The sequence below is a fragment of the Barbus barbus genome, assembly GCF_936440315.1.
Source record: "Barbus barbus genome assembly, chromosome: 45".
Taxonomy (NCBI): domain Eukaryota; kingdom Metazoa; phylum Chordata; class Actinopteri; order Cypriniformes; family Cyprinidae; genus Barbus; species Barbus barbus.
Window position 1 is genome coordinate 2,600,830 of NC_136723.1, and position 21,672 is coordinate 2,622,501.

General features: G+C 36.7%; 1 protein-coding gene across 4 annotated transcripts in view; it reads right to left on the reverse strand.

Annotated features, from left to right (window-relative positions):
* Positions 1-2,096: 2,096 nt before the first annotated feature.
* Positions 2,097-21,672, reverse strand: part of LOC306864158 (ATP-dependent RNA helicase DDX4-like) — a 36,747-nt gene continuing 17,171 nt past the window's right edge. For 2 of the 4 annotated variants that reach the window (XM_079407911.1, XM_079407910.1), the window contains 18 exons: positions 21,132-21,188; positions 19,224-19,250; positions 19,063-19,134; positions 18,801-18,839; positions 18,690-18,716; positions 18,548-18,610; positions 18,302-18,346; positions 18,023-18,067; positions 15,135-15,277; positions 11,676-11,828; positions 11,393-11,547; positions 10,451-10,580; positions 10,208-10,374; positions 6,099-6,244; positions 5,032-5,131; positions 4,609-4,879; positions 3,198-3,305; positions 2,098-3,095 (listed from right to left, as the gene is read on the reverse strand). In XM_079407911.1, the coding sequence (XP_079264037.1) occupies positions 3,012-3,095; positions 3,198-3,305; positions 4,609-4,879; positions 5,032-5,131; positions 6,099-6,244; positions 10,208-10,374; positions 10,451-10,580; positions 11,393-11,547; positions 11,676-11,828; positions 15,135-15,277; positions 18,023-18,067; positions 18,302-18,346; positions 18,548-18,610; positions 18,690-18,716; positions 18,801-18,839; positions 19,063-19,134; positions 19,224-19,250; positions 21,132-21,188 (1,832 nt within the window). In that variant the 3' untranslated portion in view covers positions 2,098-3,011. Of the gene's footprint in view, positions 3,096-3,197; positions 3,306-4,608; positions 4,880-5,031; positions 5,132-6,098; positions 6,245-10,207; positions 10,375-10,450; positions 10,581-11,392; positions 11,548-11,675; positions 11,829-15,134; positions 15,278-18,022; positions 18,068-18,162; positions 18,199-18,301; positions 18,347-18,547; positions 18,611-18,689; positions 18,717-18,800; positions 18,840-19,062; positions 19,135-19,223; positions 19,251-21,131; positions 21,189-21,672 lie in introns of all 4 variants that reach the window. The other 2 variants (XM_079407909.1, XM_079407908.1) reach the window with 2 other exon arrangements.

A 21,672-nucleotide genomic window follows, 5' to 3' on the forward strand; every position in this document is an offset into this window, starting at 1 on the left:
GTCAAACAACTACATTACCCAGAAATCCAGAGCAGGTGACGCAATGCACGCTGTTCTGAGAACAGACCCTTATGAACAAATGCGGATGTTTACAAAATTTATTAAAGAGAACAAAATGTTTTATATCGAATTATTTTTATTTTAATGTTGTTGCGTTGTGATTTTAGAGTTCATTTTAATGGAAGACAGAGGTTCTTAAGCAGGGGAGCTCAGCAAACTTATAAGGCTAAGGATAATTTAAATATAAATAAGACAAAACGTTTTGTGTTTTTTAAATGAAAAAGTAATTTCTAAGTTTGGAAAGAAAAATAATCTATAAAATAGTATAATTCCTTGAGTATTACTATACATCTTATGAATATACATTTTGTGGTTATGCCAAGCTCTAACATATTTTATTAGGTATACATAAATATTTAATAAACACGTAAAATATTTTTAAAATCCCTTTAAGTAAAACACAAACTGGAAAAATCACAAATGTTGTGGAAAATGGGGACCTTGAAAGGTTGTGAAGCAATACCCTAGGGCCAGTGTTTGTATTGATATTGGAAATTAAACATATAGTTGTGCTCAAAATTATTCATACCCTTGGTAAATATAATAACAGTCTGCGAAAATAATCTGCATTGTTTATCCATTTGATATTTCATTCAAAAAAGTAAAATAAATATACATATATATATATATATATATATATATATATATATATATATATATATATATATGAGGGAACACAAAGGCCAAATTCCCTAGTCATTGATCACAAAGCCACTTCGCAAACTAGAAAGTGTCTGTAAGAAGAGCTAGAGCAGTGAAAATTCCCGTTTCCACCATCAAAAATGAAGAAGTTCCAATCAACAGAAAATGTTATGAAACCGCCTGGAAGAGGACGTGTGTCTATATCATGTTATAAGCTTATTTTTCTGCCAGAGATCCTGGATATCTTGTTCAGATAGATCATGGATTCTATTAAATACATTAATATTAAAATTACCTTACCTTAAATACTAAATACCCATCTTCCAACAAGACAATGATCCAAAACAAACATCAAAATCAAAACAAAACAAAAATGGGTCACTGAGCAAAATATTACTGCTTATTTTTAAGGCCCTAAATGGTTTAGCTCCTGTGTTCCTAACTAGTCTTCTATCACGCTACAATCCATCTCGCTCCCCAAGGCCGCAAACCTGGACACAACAAAAACTCTTTGTAGCTCCTAGGATAGCAAAGTCCACTAAAGGAGGTAGAGCTTTTTCACATTTGGCTCCCAAACTCCCATCAGACTTCTCGATAACGTTCAGTGTTTAGACGCAAATGATGCTATAAGTTTGATCGCAATATATAATCATTGCTGTTAATAGTGTTCACCGTCTGTTTGATTACGTCATTAACTGCTTGATTTTTACCATGCATTTCTGCCATATGGACATCAACTTGAGATAGTCACCACTGATAAGCTATTACTAAATATAATGTAGAAGCTTTAATTTTCTGTAAAGCTGCTTTGCAACAATTTGCATCATGAAAAGTGCTATACAAATAAAGTTAAATTGAGCACAAAATGAAGCTCCTGCCATGGCGTCCCAGTCCTCTGACCTGAACCCTAGATAACGAGTGAGGTGACCTGAAGAGAAGCATCTGTGCATCTGAAGGGTCTGGAGTGATTCTGTGAATGCTCTCTGACCTCTTCAGATGTTCTTCAAACTTAAGCATATGTGAAGACTCAGAGCGGTAAAACTGGCAAATTGAGGTTGCAAAAAGTATTGAATGATTAATTGTGGCCAATGTGTTTTAGAGGAATAACTTATTTCATTAGATTTCCTCCCCATTTTAAACTTATTCAACAAAATGTTAGATTTTTGTAAGTCTTTTAAATATCAAAATGATTAATACTTCTAACACGATGCTACGGTTAAAGCTTCCGGTGTGAGACACCCCATCTTATTTTTGTCACAGCTCCACTAAAATGCAGAAGTGACCATGTCCAGATTCTGCATTTGTGACTGACCCCAAACACAGATCGTCATTGAAGGAGATACAACAGCAACCTCCTATTCAGTGACGGCATATCACTCAATCGCTTTGTGTTTAAGTTACGAACACCATACAATTTAAAAAGTGAACAAATACAATATAAACTTTACAAAATAAAAAGTGTAGCTATACTCAAACACACAAAGCTTCTTATTTACAGAAAACTGAAAGACCAATACAGGACTCAAATGATTCATTTCTTTTCACAGTTAATGATCAAGAGATGTGGCACGTTTTCCCCCTCCACTCTTCAGCTGTTCCTTGTTCATTTCTACCAGACAAAACATATTTAGGAAAAAAGACTGAAGTTTAGAAGTCAACACTTAAATCAAATTCATTTTTGAGAAATCAAAGTCAACTTCCATCTTTATTTTTAGCCATTTTAACAAGTGGAGAAGAGCTGCTCTGTGGTACAGCAGTCGCAAGAAATATTGAAGTGAAATTTTAGCAAGATTACATTTTTAAAACTAAGTCGTCTGGTACCTTCATCTGTCAAGGTACATTAGCAAAACAAGCTTCTTTACTTGTATACTTTGGCTTTAAGACAAAAAGGTCAAGAAAAACAACCTACAAACGGTCACATTTAACAACAGAACTGATAGATATGGTACAACTGTAGGAAAGACCTTCAGGTGAAGGCTGACAAAACACAATACGCTCTTAGCAAAGTGTTAATGTGACAAAACAAATCCACTCATCCAGTTGTGCTCTTCAGTCAAAACAAGTGATACAAAAAATCTGATTATTAATTCAAACCAAAACGCTAAAAGGTATTATGTCTTGATTAATACTCTGTCCTTCAGATCAAACCTACAGTTTTCAGAATGTGACTTTTTTTTTTATATAAATGCAACAGCTTTACCGTAATGCCATCTTAATCAATCAACATTTTAACAAAAATGCTGGAGAAATTAAACTCACAAAAAAAATTAAAATAAATCTACATAATAGAACGCAAGGCGTAAGAGTAGTTATTCCCATTCCTCATCATCTGCAGCAGCTGCTGGGCTCGAGATGGATGCTTGAGGCGGCTCATCCGTCTTGAAGGACCCTCCCTAAAAACAAAAGCCATTATTAAAGAGACATGCACAAAATCACTACAACTGTAGTTCAAAACTGGGGTTCAGGCAAGTCACATGAGAAGCGATGAGCTGTACCTTCCGAGTGTCTGTAGATGCAAACACTTTTCCACGTGGGTTGAATCCTGTTGTCCCATGAGCACTGAAAGCAATTTCCTCCAGCCATTTGGGAACTTCCTGTTGGGCCTGTGAGATAGAGGTTTATGAAGTTATTGAGATTTGTGTGTACTGTATGCAGTTGATAGCCTGTTTACAACCCAACACAGAATATGAAACATTTATCATTAAAATATTCCATTAGTTTAAGCACATAAACATGGTAAACCAATGTTTTTTGTTGAGCGTCAAGAAAGCACATTTGAGAGTTGACCGTATTTGATGTGCTGCTTTAGCAATGATCAATAATTATGTGGATGAAAGCCTAAATTTAAAGCTGTTGTTCATATAAAGCGACTTCATAAGCACAATAAGGCTGTCAAAATGGCTAAAAAACTCTATTTGAATTTTGTACTTCGATATCTATATTAGAATTTAAAAGGCATAATTTCAGTTAGGGGGAAAAAAGCTTTTGCTACAAGAGGCGCAAGCAGCTAAATATTACTAATGCACGTTTATTCAAAGCAATGAAATAAGACCATCTTTGAATAAAGTGCATAATGTTTAAATTAATGTTTATAAACCATATATAATTAAGTTACTTAAACAATTAGAAACAAAACAGCATCATGTGCCTGTATAGTTTAATACAAAAGGACCCAAAACCAAAGAGTACTTTTCCATTTAAAAACATGCAGAAAAAACACATTAAAGTCAAGACATGTTTTTTTTTTAAGTTGAACTTGCATTAATTTCACAGGACTCTCTTGTGCGAGACGCGAGAGCAACGTTGATAGAGGTCTCTCTAGAACAGGGGTCCTCAAATCTGGACCATTCCTGCAGAGTTTAGCTCTAACCCTAATCAAACCCACCTGAGCATGCTAATCAGAGTCTTCAAGATCATTAGAAAATCACAGGTAGATGAGTTTGATCAGGGTTGGAGCTAAACTCTGCAGCAGATTGGACCTCCAGGGAAAGATTTGAGGAACACTGCTCTAGAAAATGCAATAAATGTGTTCTGTGTGAACAACTTAGTTTCAGTTTTAACGTAAATAACATCTCCGCATTGAGGTTGCCTTTTTCTGCCATATTTTGAATGAATAACGTAGCAGCGGTGGTTTCAACTGGATGGGCTAAGAAAAGCATTAAAATGCTTAAATCGTCATCGCATCTTGTGCAGCCACTGATAAGGCGCCTGATGCACACCTAAAATTCAAATGCAACGTTTTTGCATTCGAATGTGGATTTTTATTTTAAATTCGATGAATATTCTAAATTAGATTTTTTTTTGACAGCCCTAAAAGCACAATATGAACATTCACAACTAAAGATAGATTTCACTCCTGGTGCAAACACTGCTAAGGATCTTGGATGCAATATGAAAAGTACAAACCCCTGACAGAACTTTGACCAGAGAGCGAGCTAATGGAGTGTCAGACTCTGGGTTAAAAAAGGACACGGCCCGACCGATGTTCCCACAGCGTCCGGTTCTTCCGATGCGATGGACGTATTCATCGATGCTGCTGGGCAGGTCGAAATTCACAACATGCTGGACCTGCTCAATGTCCAGGCCTCTGGCAGCGACAGACGTGGCCACCAGCACCGGACACTGGCCTGCGCGAAAATCACTGAGAGCCTTCTCTCGCTCTCGCTGCTCCCGATCACTATTCAGAAAGGACATCAAATTAAATTAAAAACTTTGGTCAGAGAGGATATGTAATAACATGCATCTATAACTGCCTTGTTTTCTTCAACACATATCAGCATGAACACGTTATTGGAGAGAAAACAAATTAGAGGGACAGGAAAAAAATACCCATGGATGCTTGTAGTAGAGATTTTCTCCTGACAGAGAAATGTAGCTATGAAATCAGCACTTCTTTTGGTTTCAACAAAGACCATCGTGCGCTCATTCCCTGTAATTGCAAACAAAGTGCCATGAAACTTAGTTTCTTTTAGGATATGAACATTGAAGTTGTCAACATTAAACTCTTTACAACCCATTTACATTTTGTGTGTATAAAACTGACGCAAAACTGGAGTTCAACAAAAATAAATAACTGAATAAACATGAATGTTTCACATAATTGGTTACTGGAGATAATTGGTCCCCAACTATTGGAAAATCAGTACCAAACTGGATACAAGCAGTACCAAACTATATGTACTGCATTACATACAGTAGTAGCCTAAAGCAGTCCAATTAATTTATACTGTTTCTCAAACAGATTCTCAACCCTACAAAGATACACATTGCAGTGGAAAAATGTCAAAATATAAACCTCTTACTGCTACAATTGATGAAATCTGTTACAAGTGTGTGAACTTTCTTAAAGTTTCAGAACTCAACACTTACCCGTTAGTCTAAACGCAGCTTATACTGAAGACAATCTGCCAAAACAGCAGCTTGTGGAGTGTTCTACACTATGATGTAACAGTGTGGCTAAGCACCGCCTCCGCAGAGAAAGATCAACGCCTGCTTCTACGTCACTGCCTGTTTAGCCCCGCCCACCAATTCTACATCACTGCCTTTTTAGCCCCGCCCACCGATTCATGCACAGTGCAACCACAGATCTATGCAGAAATCAAACAATAAAGATGCTCTGAAGACAAGACGCTGTGCAGTGCCAAGTTGTGGAAAAAACTTTACATTGCTTTCCTTCTGATCCTAACATTAGGAAAGCGTAGATGAAGCTTCATTTTAATAAAGTTCCAGGCCGCATCAGTAAGAGCTCTGCTGTAAAATTAAGTTAACAAAAGACAGATTCGTTCACAAACAGCACAATTTGTTATCAAATTTAGTTATCAAATGGCTTCTGACTTTTAAAAGCAACATGTTTATGCTTCAATAAGTAAACTGCATTTGGATGCTTGTGAATGTACCTGTAGCTCTGAGCACTTCAAGCAGCTGGTCTCTCTTGGAGTACTGGTCCACCTGAACAATAGTTTGCTCCACATCACTGCATGCTCCACCAACCACACCAACAGCAAGGAAAATGTAGTCCACTTTCAAAAAATCTGCAGCCATCCTATCATACAACAAATGAAGCATCACTCTCACTGAATAACATGTGCAAAACATTTTAAAAAATCACCTAGGTGTGTGGAAGACTAGGTGTGCAATTAATCTGGTTTTAGATTTATTTGACCTCAGTCAGACAAGTTTTTAAGGGGGTGTTTACATTAGACTCACTCTAGTAGCTAGATGGAGTGCAATGAAACAACAGAAGCACAGTCTCCAAGCCATTTTTATTGAGATCCAAGAACTGGCTTGCACGCATCTATTCTGATGGGTTTTGTTCTTTTTGAAACTCTTTCCCCCGGTTTCACAGATAAGGCTTAAGCCTAGTCCTAGACTAAAATGTAAGTCTTAACTGTTTCAACCGAAATAAACTTGTACTGACTGATCTTAAAATATATCAATGCCTTCGTTTTGTCTCAAGATGCACACCAGTAATGTTTTTTTGTAAGCATGTTTATAAAAATTACTTAAATGTCCTAATTGAATTATGGCCTAATCCTGATTTAGTCTAAGACCCGTCTATGAAACCGGGCCTTTGAAACTTTGTAACCTTCTACACTAGTTGCAAAAAGCTCGAACATTTAACATTGTGTTCCAAAGAACACAGAGAAAGGTTTGCAGGGCTTGATATTAAGCACTCTCATGCGGTTGTCCTTCGGACAAGTACATTTGTCATTTACTTGTCAGAGTATAAATGTTACTTGCCCAGAGAGACAATTTTATATAAAATATATTTATTGTAGTTATACAAAACACACTTAATTTATTTAGATTTTTCTTTTTAAATAAATTGAAAAAAGTTAGATAATACTATTATATTTTAAAATAAAAAGGAGTATTAATTACAAATACAATTATTTTATATTAAACTTAAAATATAATGCTTTTAAGTTACTTCTCTCCACCTAGTGGCGAATTAATGCAATCGACAAACGTTATTTGAAGCGCCAGTTAACTTTCAAAAGGTCTATTTTGATCGCTACCATAAACATGCGTTTATATCTGAACTATTAACTTATGAATGACTGTAATACAGAAATAATACTGTGTTTGTGAAGCTGTTACCCAAACATGGTAACTCTTGTGTCAGCAGCTGCGTGAACAGATGTGAATGTTCCGGGAAGACTTTTTTTTAAAGGTTTATTAGACACGGGCGAAGCTCTAGTGCAAATATATCAGTATTTATTTAGTATCATTTAGTATCAGTGCACTTTTATATATTAGGACGCTGTTCAGTGAGTGCAGCTAATAAACCGCAGCAGATCTGACTGAATATGAATGTCTAGAATATCAATGCGATCACGTCGACTAAGTTTAGGTTAACTCTACTAAGATTAAGTTAACTCTACTAAGATTAAGTTAACTCTACTCAATATTTTAACTTTCCACATCCACCCCAACCCGTTTACCTTAGTTGTAAGTACTGTGTGTACTGTCCTCTTCTAAGAAATCAGACGGCGGGAGTAAAAAAGGTACGAGACCGAGCGGGATTTTGTTTTGCTGTCTCCTTTTAACCTGTTAACGTTCACCAGAGCGACCTCGCACTGAACGATCTTTGTTTGCATGTGTCATTGTTTTCTAATAGAATAAATGAAACGGGACAAAGTTAATCTTGTCAAACTATATATCATTCTGAGGGTCTAAGCCTCAAGCATCGACGACAGATCGCTGTTTTTCGATGGAAAGCTTATAAGGAATGAGTGGCACAAATTTGCTACATTTGTGTAAGCAGTACACATCCAAACATGCAGAGTAAAAAAGCCGTACGTACCTTTATCATTGTAATAACGAGCCACAAACGCGTCCACTGCTGAAATCCCAGTTTAGTTAGAGAGGTAAGGGTCCACAGAAAAACATCCCAGCGAGCACTTTTAGTCCAGCGAAACAGTAACGTTGTAATAAGGATGAATATTCCTTTGTTTACGTTTCATTTCTTCAGAGAGTTATTGTTCGCGTCCGTTATGGAATAAATTACGCTCAAAAACAGCGTCTTGGTGGTAAAAAAACAAAACGATGTTACAGCATACGGTTTTACAAAAATAATGAGACCGTCTACGGAAAAAAAAGTCTCAGAAAAGCGGAATATAGATTATTTGAATTTGGCGCTCCCTCCTGCGAGCTCTGACGCGGGCTATGACGCTTCTGTCATCTGAGCGGGGCGTAACTTGGCGATCTGCTTTATCCATAAAAAAACTGTTTTTTTTTTTTCTTCTACATTTTTTATATGTGTGTGTGTGTATTGTGTGGGGAATGTGGCCGTGTCTGCATGATTATAATCTGTATGGACGGACATCAGCGTGTTTATTAGCGACTCTATGACGGCTAGCATTGTGATTCATTGATCAGCTATTATTGATTATATGGCCCATCTGTTTGATTATAATCTGAATGGAAGCACATCAGCGTGTGTTTACTGACTCTATGACCATGTCTGGCAATATCACTTCATGTCTGGCAGTGATATTTATCATTGTAATAACGAATAACGAAGAATACTTCAGTATACATACTATATACAAAGCATTTTTTTTCTATTTTTTTTCCTTTTTATTACTCAAATAATTATTTTTGTATTTTTTAGTGCTCAAATAAATCTGTCTATTATTTTATAACTGAAAAACTATGCAGGAACATGTATAATGACTAAAATAGCTTGTATAATTCTGCAATCCATTTGGTGGTTATTTTTCCTCAAACAGGGGGGAGGGGGGGACTATAAATAGTTTCAGAAAATATTGCAGGAATCTCATTTTTCATGGTATCTTCTTCAAATTTGAAATATGAACTCATGAGACCAGTGGCTTTCGATCCATTACTTTTCTGGATTGCTCCAGGACTTATTTCATGTATTTGTATATGAAATAAAAAAAACATTCAGTGTGGAAAAATATTTTTCAAGGCACGTCAGTGCCTATAACTTTTTATCTTTTTGAGCATTATCAACTCTGGATGATAGATAGTAAAGCCCAGAGTCTCTTCTTTCCAAAGATACCTAATTTTTTTTGTGTAAGCACACTTTGTCACAAACTGTTACCATTTTAATTTAGGTAGGTTATTTTCACCTGCGAGGCCACAAATGGCAGTGAAGGTTAACAGGTTAATGATAGGTCTACGCATTTGTCAATCATCCCACTTGCTAGATGGGGAATGAACCCAGCGCTTCTGATTGGTCGAAGTGCTCTTTCTTTGCTGTTGCTTGATTGCTTTGTGCTGCACAAAGGCGTCACCAGGTTTTGCGTAGTTTAAAGTGACAAATCGTGCCTGCGTACTTTGAGGTCAAAATGTGTGCCCGCTACGCAAAAAGCGTACAGGTTGGCAGGTCTGTAAACGGTTGATTCATTCAGGAACGAAACACCGTCATGTTGCTCAGAGATGCAAAACAGTGCTGTGGCGGTGTTTGGAGTTATTTTTGTTGGTGAAAGAGCAAAAACAGGAAACATGGTGTCTAAAACTTAAGTCTCTTAATGTTAACTTCTTGTTTATTGAACTGTAATAAAATCATTTGTAATAAATGGATAAATGAAAAAAAAAAAAAAAAAAAAAAAAAAAAAAAGGCGTGTGTGATTTTGTGATTGTTAAACTATATGAAATTATATAATTTTCTGCCCCCATATCTTGAATTTTCTGATTATTCTTCATGCATTGTAATACTGAATCATGCAGTGAAAGAATGCAAATTTCTCTTTCACTTGCCCGTCCAAAACATTAACGCTTGTCCGAGACAAGTGAATGTCGAGCCCTGGTTTGGAACATTCAGTTTCTGAAAGAATAATTCTTTGAAGGAAATTCACGTTGCACCGACAGACGCAGACCAATGGCGACAGCAGAGTACAACACTTCACTTTTTCACACATTCTGACAAATGTCAACAGACACAGGGTAACACCAATCAGACAAAACCTGACGAATGTGTCTGTTGATGTTTGTCGGTGCAACGTGAATTGGCCTTTAAAGTGTGTCAGAGTCAGACCTTTGAATATCTTCAGGGTAGGTGGCACTGAACATGAGGGTTTGCCGATCCTCTTTTGAAGGCATTCCTGGAGATCCCACCAGCTTACGCATATCCGGCTCGAAGCCCATATCCAGCATTCTGTCTGCTTCATCCAGAACCAAATACCGCAGCTTACTCAGGCCAACCTGACAGAGAAAAGTAAAACAACATTATATATTCCATCATTTATTAAAAACTATAGCTCATGGGGGGGGTCATTACCTTTCCACGACCAATGATGTCAAGCAATCGTCCTGGGGTCCCACACAAAACATTGCAGCCCTTTAACACCTCTCGGATAGTGTATCCAGTATTTATACCACCATAAACCACCACAGGACGCACACAGGTCCTACACAAGATACATTTTATATTTTAATTGACAGTCTTTAACCTGGAAGTTACAAGCGATATAGAAATACATGAGGGATAGTGTGGACTAAACTAATAAGGAGTTGTCAATTGGAATCATGTCTTGTATAAAGAACTATATAAAAGAAGGTGACTCAAAATCTCTATCAATACATGTGCATGGTAATGTTTTGCATGCTTACACATTACAATTTTTAGTTTTATAAACCCATTTCCTTTGTGCATCACTGCCATCTTACTATGAATAAAACGAGAACATGGATGCACATGAATTGACAGATCTACCAGCTCAAAATGTTGCTTTTCTTATGGTAGTACCTCTAATATCAAGGCCTGATGTCTAATTTAACATCCTCTGTGGCAGCAGAGAAACCATGACACGAAATGGGCTGATGGCATAACATTTTCCAAGTTCAAGTGTCTATAAAAAGACTGGTACTGTAAAAAAAGTGTTTAAGATTTGGCTTTCATTGGGGCCGTATACCATATTTCAAGACCTTAGGTAACGCATACTCTGTGGTGGCCAAGAAACCACACCGCGAAAAGGGCTGACGGCACAACAGGTGGCTCAGTGTGCATGGTCCTATATACTACATTGAATGGTTCATTGTGCACACACAAGTCTGTATATTTTTAATTTTTGCAAAGGTCCTTGGTTATGTTAAAATTTGAATGACTCCAAAGTTAAAAAAATTTAAGTCAGTGTATCCAGAATTTTTGGTTTCAGCCAGGAAAATTATAAATTAAAATTACATAAATGTATAAATTAGCTGAAAATTCTAAAATGTGTACCCATATGCAAACTTCCTGGCCTCCAGATAGATCTGATTGATGAGCTCTCTGGTGGGGGCCACAATAATGGCCTCGGGCTCCTGCACCTCACTGAACTTGCTGGCTGCCACTCCATCAGCCATCAGCCGCTGTAGGATGGGCAGCAGGAAGGCCGCCTGAGTGATGACACAGTCAATTATATAAGTAATTACCATCACTGATGAACCACAACAGAATCACAAATTGGCAGTTGATAAGAAATGGCATTTAATAAGAACAGCATGTCATAGAAGGTTGCTCTTGCCGTTTTTCCTGATCCGGTCTGGGCACAAGCCATTAGATCTCGTCCAGCAGAAATTATGGGAATTCCATGTTTCTGGACAGGAGTAGGCTTCACATATCCAGACTTCGTTACATTCTTTCTCAGTGATTCACAAAGTCCTGCTTCATCAAAAGTCTGTAAGAGAGCAAGCACAGGAGGGACTTTTATTTTGAGGTATTGTTGAATTTGTAGCCATTTTGCCCTATTTTCACAACTTCTGAACGTGCTATGTACACAAAACAGCTCTCGTGGAAATGAGCCTGTGTGTAGACACAATGAAGAATTTTTTCCCTCTATCAAGGTCTTGTAAAATCTGAGCTACTGAGATCATTCACAAACACACAGGCATCATTTGATTGTGTTCCAGATTATGACACTTTAAACTGGGAAGTAGGGCTGAACGATTTTGGAAAATCTAATTGCGATTTTAACCAATATTGCGATTTAATATGCAATAATTTTTTTAAGCTTTTTATATTCTGTATTATTCAACAAAGACAAGTAATAAATCATTGTATAGTATGTAGTGTTGGGCACGTTACTTTAAAAAATTAATTAGTTACTGTTTGTGAGCAGTAACTAGTAATATAACTGAGTTACATCATTATAAAAGAAACTAATTACCAGCTATTTTTAGCTGTACAAAACTGCTCGTTGTGCTGCTTGATATTACAAATGTGTCTTACCATAATATTTTAATGTATTATCTTAGTTAGGAACACAGGTTTGCAGTGCAAACAGTTTTATCATTTACTGTAGGGCTGTCAAAATGGCTGAAAAACTAAATTCGAATTTTGTACCTAAATATCAAAATTCGAATTATATTCGAATTTAAAAGGCATAATTTCAGATAGAGGAAAAACCTTTTGGCTTCTCTCCTGATGCCACAAGAGGGCGCATCGAGCTAAAATATTACTAATCCACGGTTCTTCAAAGTATAAAATAAATGATTATGTTTGAAAAATTAGCATAATGTTTAAAATAATGTTTAACCATATATAAAATTAAGTTGCTTAAACAATTAGAAACAAAAAACAGCATCTATACACAGCTTAATACAAAAGCACAGAAAACCAATCACAAAGAATAATGTTAATTTTTCATTTAAAAACATGAGATGCAGTGGAATGGGGAGAGACCCGTCCCTCCATAAAGTTGAGACATGTTTTTTCAAAGTTGAACTTACAATAATTTTAAATGGCTTTCTAAATATCCGACTCTTTTGCGAGACGCGAGAGCAACGGTGATAGATGTCCCTCTAGAAAATGTTCTGTGTGAACGGCTTTGTTCCAGTTTTGACGTAAACATCTCCGCATTGATGTTCTCTTTTTCCACAGTATTTTGAATGAACATCGTATCCAGTGGGTTCAACTGGATAGGTTAAAAAAAAAACTAAATTAAAATGCAATGACACCTACCTACATCATCGCATCTCGTGCGCCACTGATAAGGCTGCCTGACGCACACCTAAAATTCAAACGCAACGTTTTGCATTCGAATGTGGATTTGACAAATATGCAAAATAAATGTTTTTATTGACAGCCCTAGTTTACTGCACGTTGTTATTCTTCTTGTTAATTCCCTATAGTGGCTAATGAAATAGAAGTCTCGCCCATAGACCTATCGATACGGTTTTTATGTGCACCTGAATGTTGGTGTGAGCGAAGCACCAACTCCAGTCTCTGCGTCTGCGTGTTTGCGACAAATAACGTCAGAGAAACGGCAGTAGGCTATAATCGATTAATGGTCTATTACTGCATCGATCATAGAAAGGATTCATTTCAACAACCCTATGGGAAACACTGAACTGATGCCATGCATCACAAAAATGGCAACATGATCGATTTAGTACAAACAAATTGCACTTATGCTACAACTAATAGAAAGTTAAATGGCTTACTAAAAAAAAAATACACGGGTACATCTCATATCGTGAAAAAGGTCAGTATTTTTTGTCACTCATTTCAGAAAGTGAAACCCATATACTGTATTATATAGATTCATTACACAGTGAAATATTTCAAGCCTTTATTTCTTGAAATTGATGATGACTTACAGATTATGAAAATCCAAAACTCAGTGTCTCAGAAAATTAGAATATTACATAAGATCAAAAAAAAGAAAAAAAGAAAAAGATTTTAAACAAAAGCCTTGTCAGGCTTCTGAAAAGTATGTTCATTTATATGCACTCAATACTTGGTTGGGCCTCGTTTTGCATGAATTACTGCATCAATGCGGCGTGGCATGGAGGCAATCAGTCTGTGGCACTGCTCAGGTGGTATGGAAGCCCAGGTTGCTTTGATGGCAGCCTTCAGGTCATCTGCATTGTTGGGTCTGGTGTCATCTTCATTTTGACAATACCCCATAGATTCTCTATTGGGTTCAGGTCAGGCGAGTTTGCTGGCCAATCAAGCTTTTGGTACCTTTGGCAGTGTGGGCAGGTGCCAAGTCCTGCTGGAAAATCAAATCAGCATCTCCATAAAGCTTGTCAGCAGAAGGAAGCATGAAGTGCTCTAAAATTTCCTGGTAGATGGCTGCATTGACTGTGGACTTCAGAAAACACAGTGGACCAACACCAGCAGATGACATGGCAGCCCAAATCGTCACTGACTGTGGAAACTTCACACTGGACTTCAAGAAACATGGATTCTGTGCCTCTCCACTCTTCCTCCAGACTCTGGGACCTTGATTTACAAATGAAATGCAAAATTTACTTTCATCTGAAAAGAGGACTTTGGAGCACTGAGCAACAGTCCAGTTCTTTTTCTCCGTAGCCCAGGTAAGACGCTTCTGACGTTGTCTCTGGTTCAGAAGTGGCTTGGTAGCTCTTTTCCTGAAGACGTCTGAGCGTGGAGACTCTTGATGCACTGACTCCAGCTTCAGTCCACTCCTTGTGAAGCTCTCCCAAGTGTTTGAATCAGCTTTGCTTGACAGTATTCTCAAGCTTGTGGTCATCGCTGTTGCTAGTGCACCTTTTCCTACCCAAATTCTTCCTTCCAGTCAACTTTGCATTTAATATGCTTTGATACAGCACTCTGTAAACAGCCACAGCTTTCAGTAATGACCCTCTGTGACTTATCCTCTTTGTGGAGGGCGTCAATGTTCTTCTGGATCATTGCCAAGCCAGCAGTGTTCTCCATTATTGTGGTTTCAAAGAATAAGAGATACCCAGAATTTATACTGTAGAGATGGTCATTAATTGAAACTCAATGTAAATATTCTAATATTTTGAGATACTGATTTTTGACTTTCATGAGCTGTAAGCTATAATCATCCAAATTAAAACAAACTTTTGAAATGTTTTACTTTACATGTAATGAATCCAAAATATATGAAAGTTTCACTTTTTGAAATGTTACAAGAAAAAAAAAAAAAAAAAAAAAACTTTCACGATATTTAATTTTTGAGATGTACTTGTATATATTTGCACTAATAACTTACCATAATAGCCTTTGGAGGATTGCTGCCACTCACATCCACAAGGATATCATCATATTTGTCAAAATTAATGCCTGTGGCATAATGGGAAAATATGGAACTCTCCTCTTCTGGAGGAGGGGGTGGCACATAGACAACCTTGGGTCCTACAAGAAAGACAAACACAAGGTTAGTTTATTCTGGATATAAAACAAAGTCAACTATAACTCTTGCACTGGCTAAAGCAGGGGTCAACAAGTTCAGTCCTGGAGGGCCGGCGTCCTGCGGAGTTTAGCTCCAACCCTAATCAAACACACCTGAAGCAGCTAATCAAGGTCTTGCTCGGTACAGGGTTGTCACGATACCATAAAAATGCCTTACGATAATATACCAGCTGAAGTATCATGATACCAAGTAGTATCACGATACCATGTATTGTCAATTTAAAATTCAATTCTACAAAATTAATCAACTTCATAAATAGATGTAAATGAAAACAGACAATATTTTTCTCTGAATAATTAATGTGAATAATGACTGGCTATTGTTATCCATGAAATGATCTAAACAAAACTCATCTTAGCACTGCACAGAAGCTGCATGAAGTGACATTTAGATGTGGCATTTATACATTTAGACTATTTATAATTGCATAAATGTTATCAGATTAATGTTTTATATACTAAGTTCTGAATAGAAATATGTTGGAAAATAATGGAATATGCCTACTTTTAGATGGGAAACTTAAAACGGCCAGCAGGTGGCAGAAGTTTGTGATTGAATCACTGAGTCATTCAAACAATTCTTTCAAAACAGAAGCTAATCAAATTACTTTTTATGAATGGCTTAGTGAATTAGTGATTCGCCCAAGACAATGCAGATTTGGATTCAAACACAGAAACTAATCAAAAACAGCACTCTTGCTCCTGTCATATTGCCGAAGTGTCAGGAGCATTTTTTTTGCTCTCATATCTTGACATTTCCAAGTTAGCAACATAACATTATAAATGAATTAAAAAAAAAATAAAATAAAATATATATATATATATATATAAGAACCAAGTGCAAAGCCGCTATGTTGATGAATGGAATTGCATTCGTGGTCGCAAACATGCTTCCAGAAACCAACTATTACACCTCTTCTAGTAGTGCTCAAATGAATAAAACTGCGAGAATACTTTCTTGTAAGATATTATGTTGAATAAGTGATGCTTGAGCTGCCGTTTTTTTAAATATAACATCAGACGATCTGAATCAGACCCTTACTTCTGATAAACTGCAGCATTAACAACAACAACGTGCAAGTGCAACTTGCTGAACTAAACTGGAGCGTCGGGAAACAATACCATATAAAGCGTAGCCTATACTACACAGAGCACAGCAGAAAGACATTTGGCAATCAACTTTTAATGTTTCTGCTGGCATGCATGTTGAATTGAACGATTTAAACTGTTACTGCCATGCATACAACATCTTACGGTACTACCGAATGGGTGTTACTACCATTGTAAAAAAATGCAATGGCACCGCGGGTATTTTTAAGCGTAGTACCGGTGTATCGTGCAACCCTAGCTAGTAGGGCTGCACAATTAATCGGAATTTCTAATCACGATTACGATTATGGATGCCACGACTACAAAAATAAACAATTCAAAATTCCCACTTGCATTATTCTGTGTGCTTAAGAGGTGTTTGCAGCACGGGGTTTAACAAACTCAAACACACTGGATAAGACATTGTCTAATTGATAGTCGTTGTCACTCTGTTGTGCGTGATGATAGATATGTTAAACGCCAAACGTGTCAAAAGCAGAACAAAATAGCGGTACTCGTTTGAGCTGCGTGCCATACAGACCTTTTATCCACGTCGCCTCAAAAGAAAACAGCGCAGCGCGAGCTTAGAGCGAATCACGCGCTAAACAATGCTGTGAAATCCAGTAAGAAGCACTAGTTCAGCGCAGAGTTCTCCAGTACAAATCCCATCTCTTTAATTTAAACTAGTTTAAAGCCAAATAAATCGGAGATGTTATTCTCATCAACAGTGCAACGATCCAATTAGAAGACGTTTCAATCCACAAATCACCCACATTTACCATAGTTTTACTGTAACACTAACAGTAAAAATGGCACGGTGGCAGAAAAGGATATTATTATACTAAATATGTTAAAGGAATAATGGAATATAATTACATTATTTTGTTAATTATTCTATCAGTTGATGTGGATTTGTAATTGAATGTCTTTAGGCTACTTTACCATGATAATGAGATGCTGTACTTTTGGTTATGTATAAAATGCTGTTATAGTTTTCACAATGGTACTGTCAGATATACATCTACATCCCAACTCAAGCTCTTCTTCTAATGTGCATTTCTAAGAGACAAAACTTGTAATATTACATGTTCGGTGCTGGTGCCACTGCTCTCCAATGTTAGTCTGGAGCCCTGATAATATAAATTGTACTGTAAATGTAATATATAGCTTTAGTAGACCATTTTTTCTTTTAGTATAACATTATACCATTCATAATTTTACCTTTTTTTTGTTTAAAGAAACCAAACCAATGTATAGTTGATATTTGAGGCTCAATGCTATAGAAAAGCAATAAAAGTTCAGGAAGAATGTTTTCAGCCTTTTTTAAAATATATTTTATATAAAAAATATGGCATGCAGCTTCAAACAGTGGCATAAATCTGTTCAAAATAATCACAATTACAATCTCAAGGGAATAATAGACAATTATGATTTTTGTCATAATCGTGCAGCCCTACTAGCTAGGTATACTTGAAACTTCCAGGCAGGTGTGTTGAGGCAAGTTGGAGCTAAACTTTGCAGGATACCGGCCCTCCAGGATAAAGTTTGATGACCCCTGGGCTAAAGCAATGACTTGCATTGAAGGAAAATATGACCCACCTGCATTTTCCCCTGCTTCTTGATCTGGCTTGTCTGCTGTTGAGGCTGGACAATCAGGGGAAAAAAAGATAACCAAGCAAATTAAAAAAAGCATAAAAAGCACTAGTTTATTACTAGTTACTATAAATGCAGTAAATTACCCTTGGAAAACACTTCCTCATTCCGGCCTCTGAAACCTACACAGCGTCATTGAAAAGAGTTCAATTGAACCCATAAGATAAATTACTCATGAACTACTTACTAAAAAAAAAAAAAAAATCTGGAATATTAAAATGTCACCTCCTCTTCCAAAGCCTCTTTTTCCGGTCTCTTCATCACCTCCACCTTAAAAGCAGGACATAAATATTGAAATGACATGATTCAGTTGTGATTGGTCTAAGGCAGCTGTGGTCAAACATGTACTGTATAAAACCGAAACTGTATAATTCACCATTGCCCCAGGCAACTAACTTTCTACAAAGCTGTGCTAGATTCGCGCTTCATGTCTCCCAGCCACCATCACATCCCATTATAATTACAACTAACCATCACGGAAACCACCACGGAAGCTTCCGCGACCTCTTCCGCGGCCTTCACCTCCTTTCCAACCTGCAACAAACAGATGGGCTCCGTGAAACATCACGAGTCATTAATAAAAGGTCCATTATTCGCAAGAAAAACACATTACCCTCATCTGTGCCATTTTCGTCATTTTCTGGAAGATAAACGAGAACAATTTATGTAAAAAAAATCATTTAAAAAAAAAAATTGTACACGGATGAAAACTAAAAGTCATCACCTCTTCCAAAGCCTCTTCTCCCAGTCTCTTCATTACCACCTTAAAAACAGGCAATGAATATTAAAATGAAACAAGTCATGACACAACTTTACTATGATTGGTCAAAGGTAACGTTGTGTGGTTGAATGCATGTTTAATGAGCACTAAACTACATATTTCACCATTGCACCCAACTTCATACATAGCAGAAAGAGATGACAAGAAACGTGCATGGCTTTTTTTCTCACATAAATTACAAATTAAATTTATTCCAAAAACCAACCATCACGGAAACCACCACGAGAACCACCACGGAAACCACCGCGACCTCTCCCTTGACCTTCATCTTTCCAACCTGCAACATAGACAGGGTCCATGAAACAATGGAGCGTAAGGGTCATACAAACATGTCTCGTAAAAAAAAAAAAAAAAAAAAACCATTACCCTCATCGTTGCCATTTTCATCAGTTTCTGAAAAATAAGAACATGTAATAATTCTTATTAAATGCATACATGCAAGAATGCACAATAACAGTTAAACTGATAACCGTAATTATTTTGCTCAATTTGTGTCAATTATTGTCAGGAATTTCAGTAAGCTATACTGCTTTTTAAATGCACCTTCTGATGTTCATTTTGTGCTATAACTAATGGAGTCGCCACCCTGGGTCACATTATCATTATCACAGATGGGTGTGCGATATGACGATTTTTGATCATGGATCTGCTTTTGAATAAATATGGTAGTATCGTGATACAGCGCACATTATGTCAAATACAGTTCTGGCGCCTCCGTCTCTATATACTGTACAACACGACATACAGCAGTAGAGTTACTCTGACAGGACACTGCACTTATTCACGATCGCAAAAAAAGTACATTATTTGCACACAAGCCTTGCTGGTTAAATGTTTCATTCGTGCGCTGGTCTGACGTGTGCTTTTTCTGAGTGCATACACCTGAAGCACGCGCACTAAAAACCCTGTCAAACAGCGCCTGATTACTCAACTAACTCATAATACTGTCAAAACACAAGGTTTACATACAGACGCAGTTGGTTATCTCTAAAATGAAAGTAAATAGTTAAGAGAGAAACGGATGCGTGCCTGTATATTAGATGCGTGCAGCTCTTAAAGGGACAGGACACTAAACATGCTGTCGACTTTCATTAAAGGGATGCGTCACCCTAAAATTTTATTTCTGTCATTATTTACTCACTCACGTTGTCCCAAACCTCTATTAATTTCTTGTGCTGAACCCAAAAGAAGATATTTTGAAGAATGAGGGTAACCAAACAGTTGCTGGTCGACATTGACTTTGATAGCAGGAAAGAACAATCCTATGGAAGTCACTGAGGACCAGCAACTGTTTGGTTTTCCACCTTCAAAATAGCATTTATGTTCAGCAGAAGAAAGAAACTCATTCAGGTTTAAAACAACTTTTGAGTAAATGATGGTATAAAAATAAAACATGACGACAGAATTGACACAGATGACAGAATATTTATTTTTGGGGGAACTGTTCATTTAACGTTAACAAAACGCAAAGAGAAAAATCACTCACTATTCTTGACTGAAAAACTTTAATACAGTTGCTTTAGGAATCAGTCTATCTAGTGTTTTATTTTTATATTTGTTCATTCAATTTCATTGAATGCTCCTGCTAAATACACCTATTGTACCTGAAAATAAAGCACCGTTTGTTTTATTTGTATATTGTGTGTATTTGTAATGTGTATCTTTGTTTTTATTTTTTTAATAAGAAAGATAAAATAATGACAGATTTTTATCTTCCCCCACTTTGGCCTAAATATCTGCCATGTCTTTTTTTGTTATCTTGAAAGGCTTTGTCTTTCTAGTTTCGCTGTAATGCTCAGACAACTTGTAAAACCAAAATAGTAAAACCAACATGACAAAGAATCGTGATAAAATTGTGATTTCTCCCAAAAAAAAAAATCGTGATGATATTTTTCCATATCTCCCACCCCTAATGTGATGGTCACTTCAAGGAAGTAATTTACCATGTATCGTTCTCTAACAGCCTTGTAGAAAGGGAATTCATCCGAAACAACCTCTGGTGTGGCAACCCATCCCACAGTACCCTTCAAGGGCGCAACAATGCCATTCAGAGAGATTTAGTCTCACACTCATGTCTTTTACAGTGAAATAATTTCACCCAGAAAAATTTGGAAGATGTATAAAAAAAAAAAAACCCCACTGCAATGAGTGAAAAAAGCTTTCAAATTACATCAGCATTATTTGAGGCAGCTTATGTTTTTTTTTTGGTATATCATCAAAATTGACTGAAACCAGACTTCTGCTGAGGGGAATGAAGGATGAATGTAACATCACCTGATTTAAAGGTATTTCTGAAGCCGCCTCTTCCTCCTCGTGATCCTCCCCTGCCTCCTAAAAACATATCATAAGCAATGCTGGTCTGACACGATGTACATAAGCTTACAGCAGTTGCACACAAACAACCTTGGACTCAGATTTACAAAGTTTAAATCTAGTTCTGTCGTTTACGCAACCCCCTGAAAAGACTATTTTAAAAATATGTAGTTCTGCACCTCCCTAATCAGGGATGCTGTACAGTCGATGATTCTCATTCATTAATAACTGGTTAAATTGTTCATATTTATACGCACATCCAAATTTCTCACAAAAACTTTCCGTGTAACTAACATGGGTTTCTAAACCTCGTTTTAACGTGAATTTCTTCTTTTACCTTCCATCACTCAAACAAACATTTTCTTCAATAATTTTAATTAATTTTAGTGTGAAAGTGGTTTTGGTTAATCATGTTTTGTTTGTAAACATTCATATGCAGTTTTCACACAAATTTTGCATAAAATGGCCATTTGAAAAGAAATGTGGTCCACATCCACAAGTT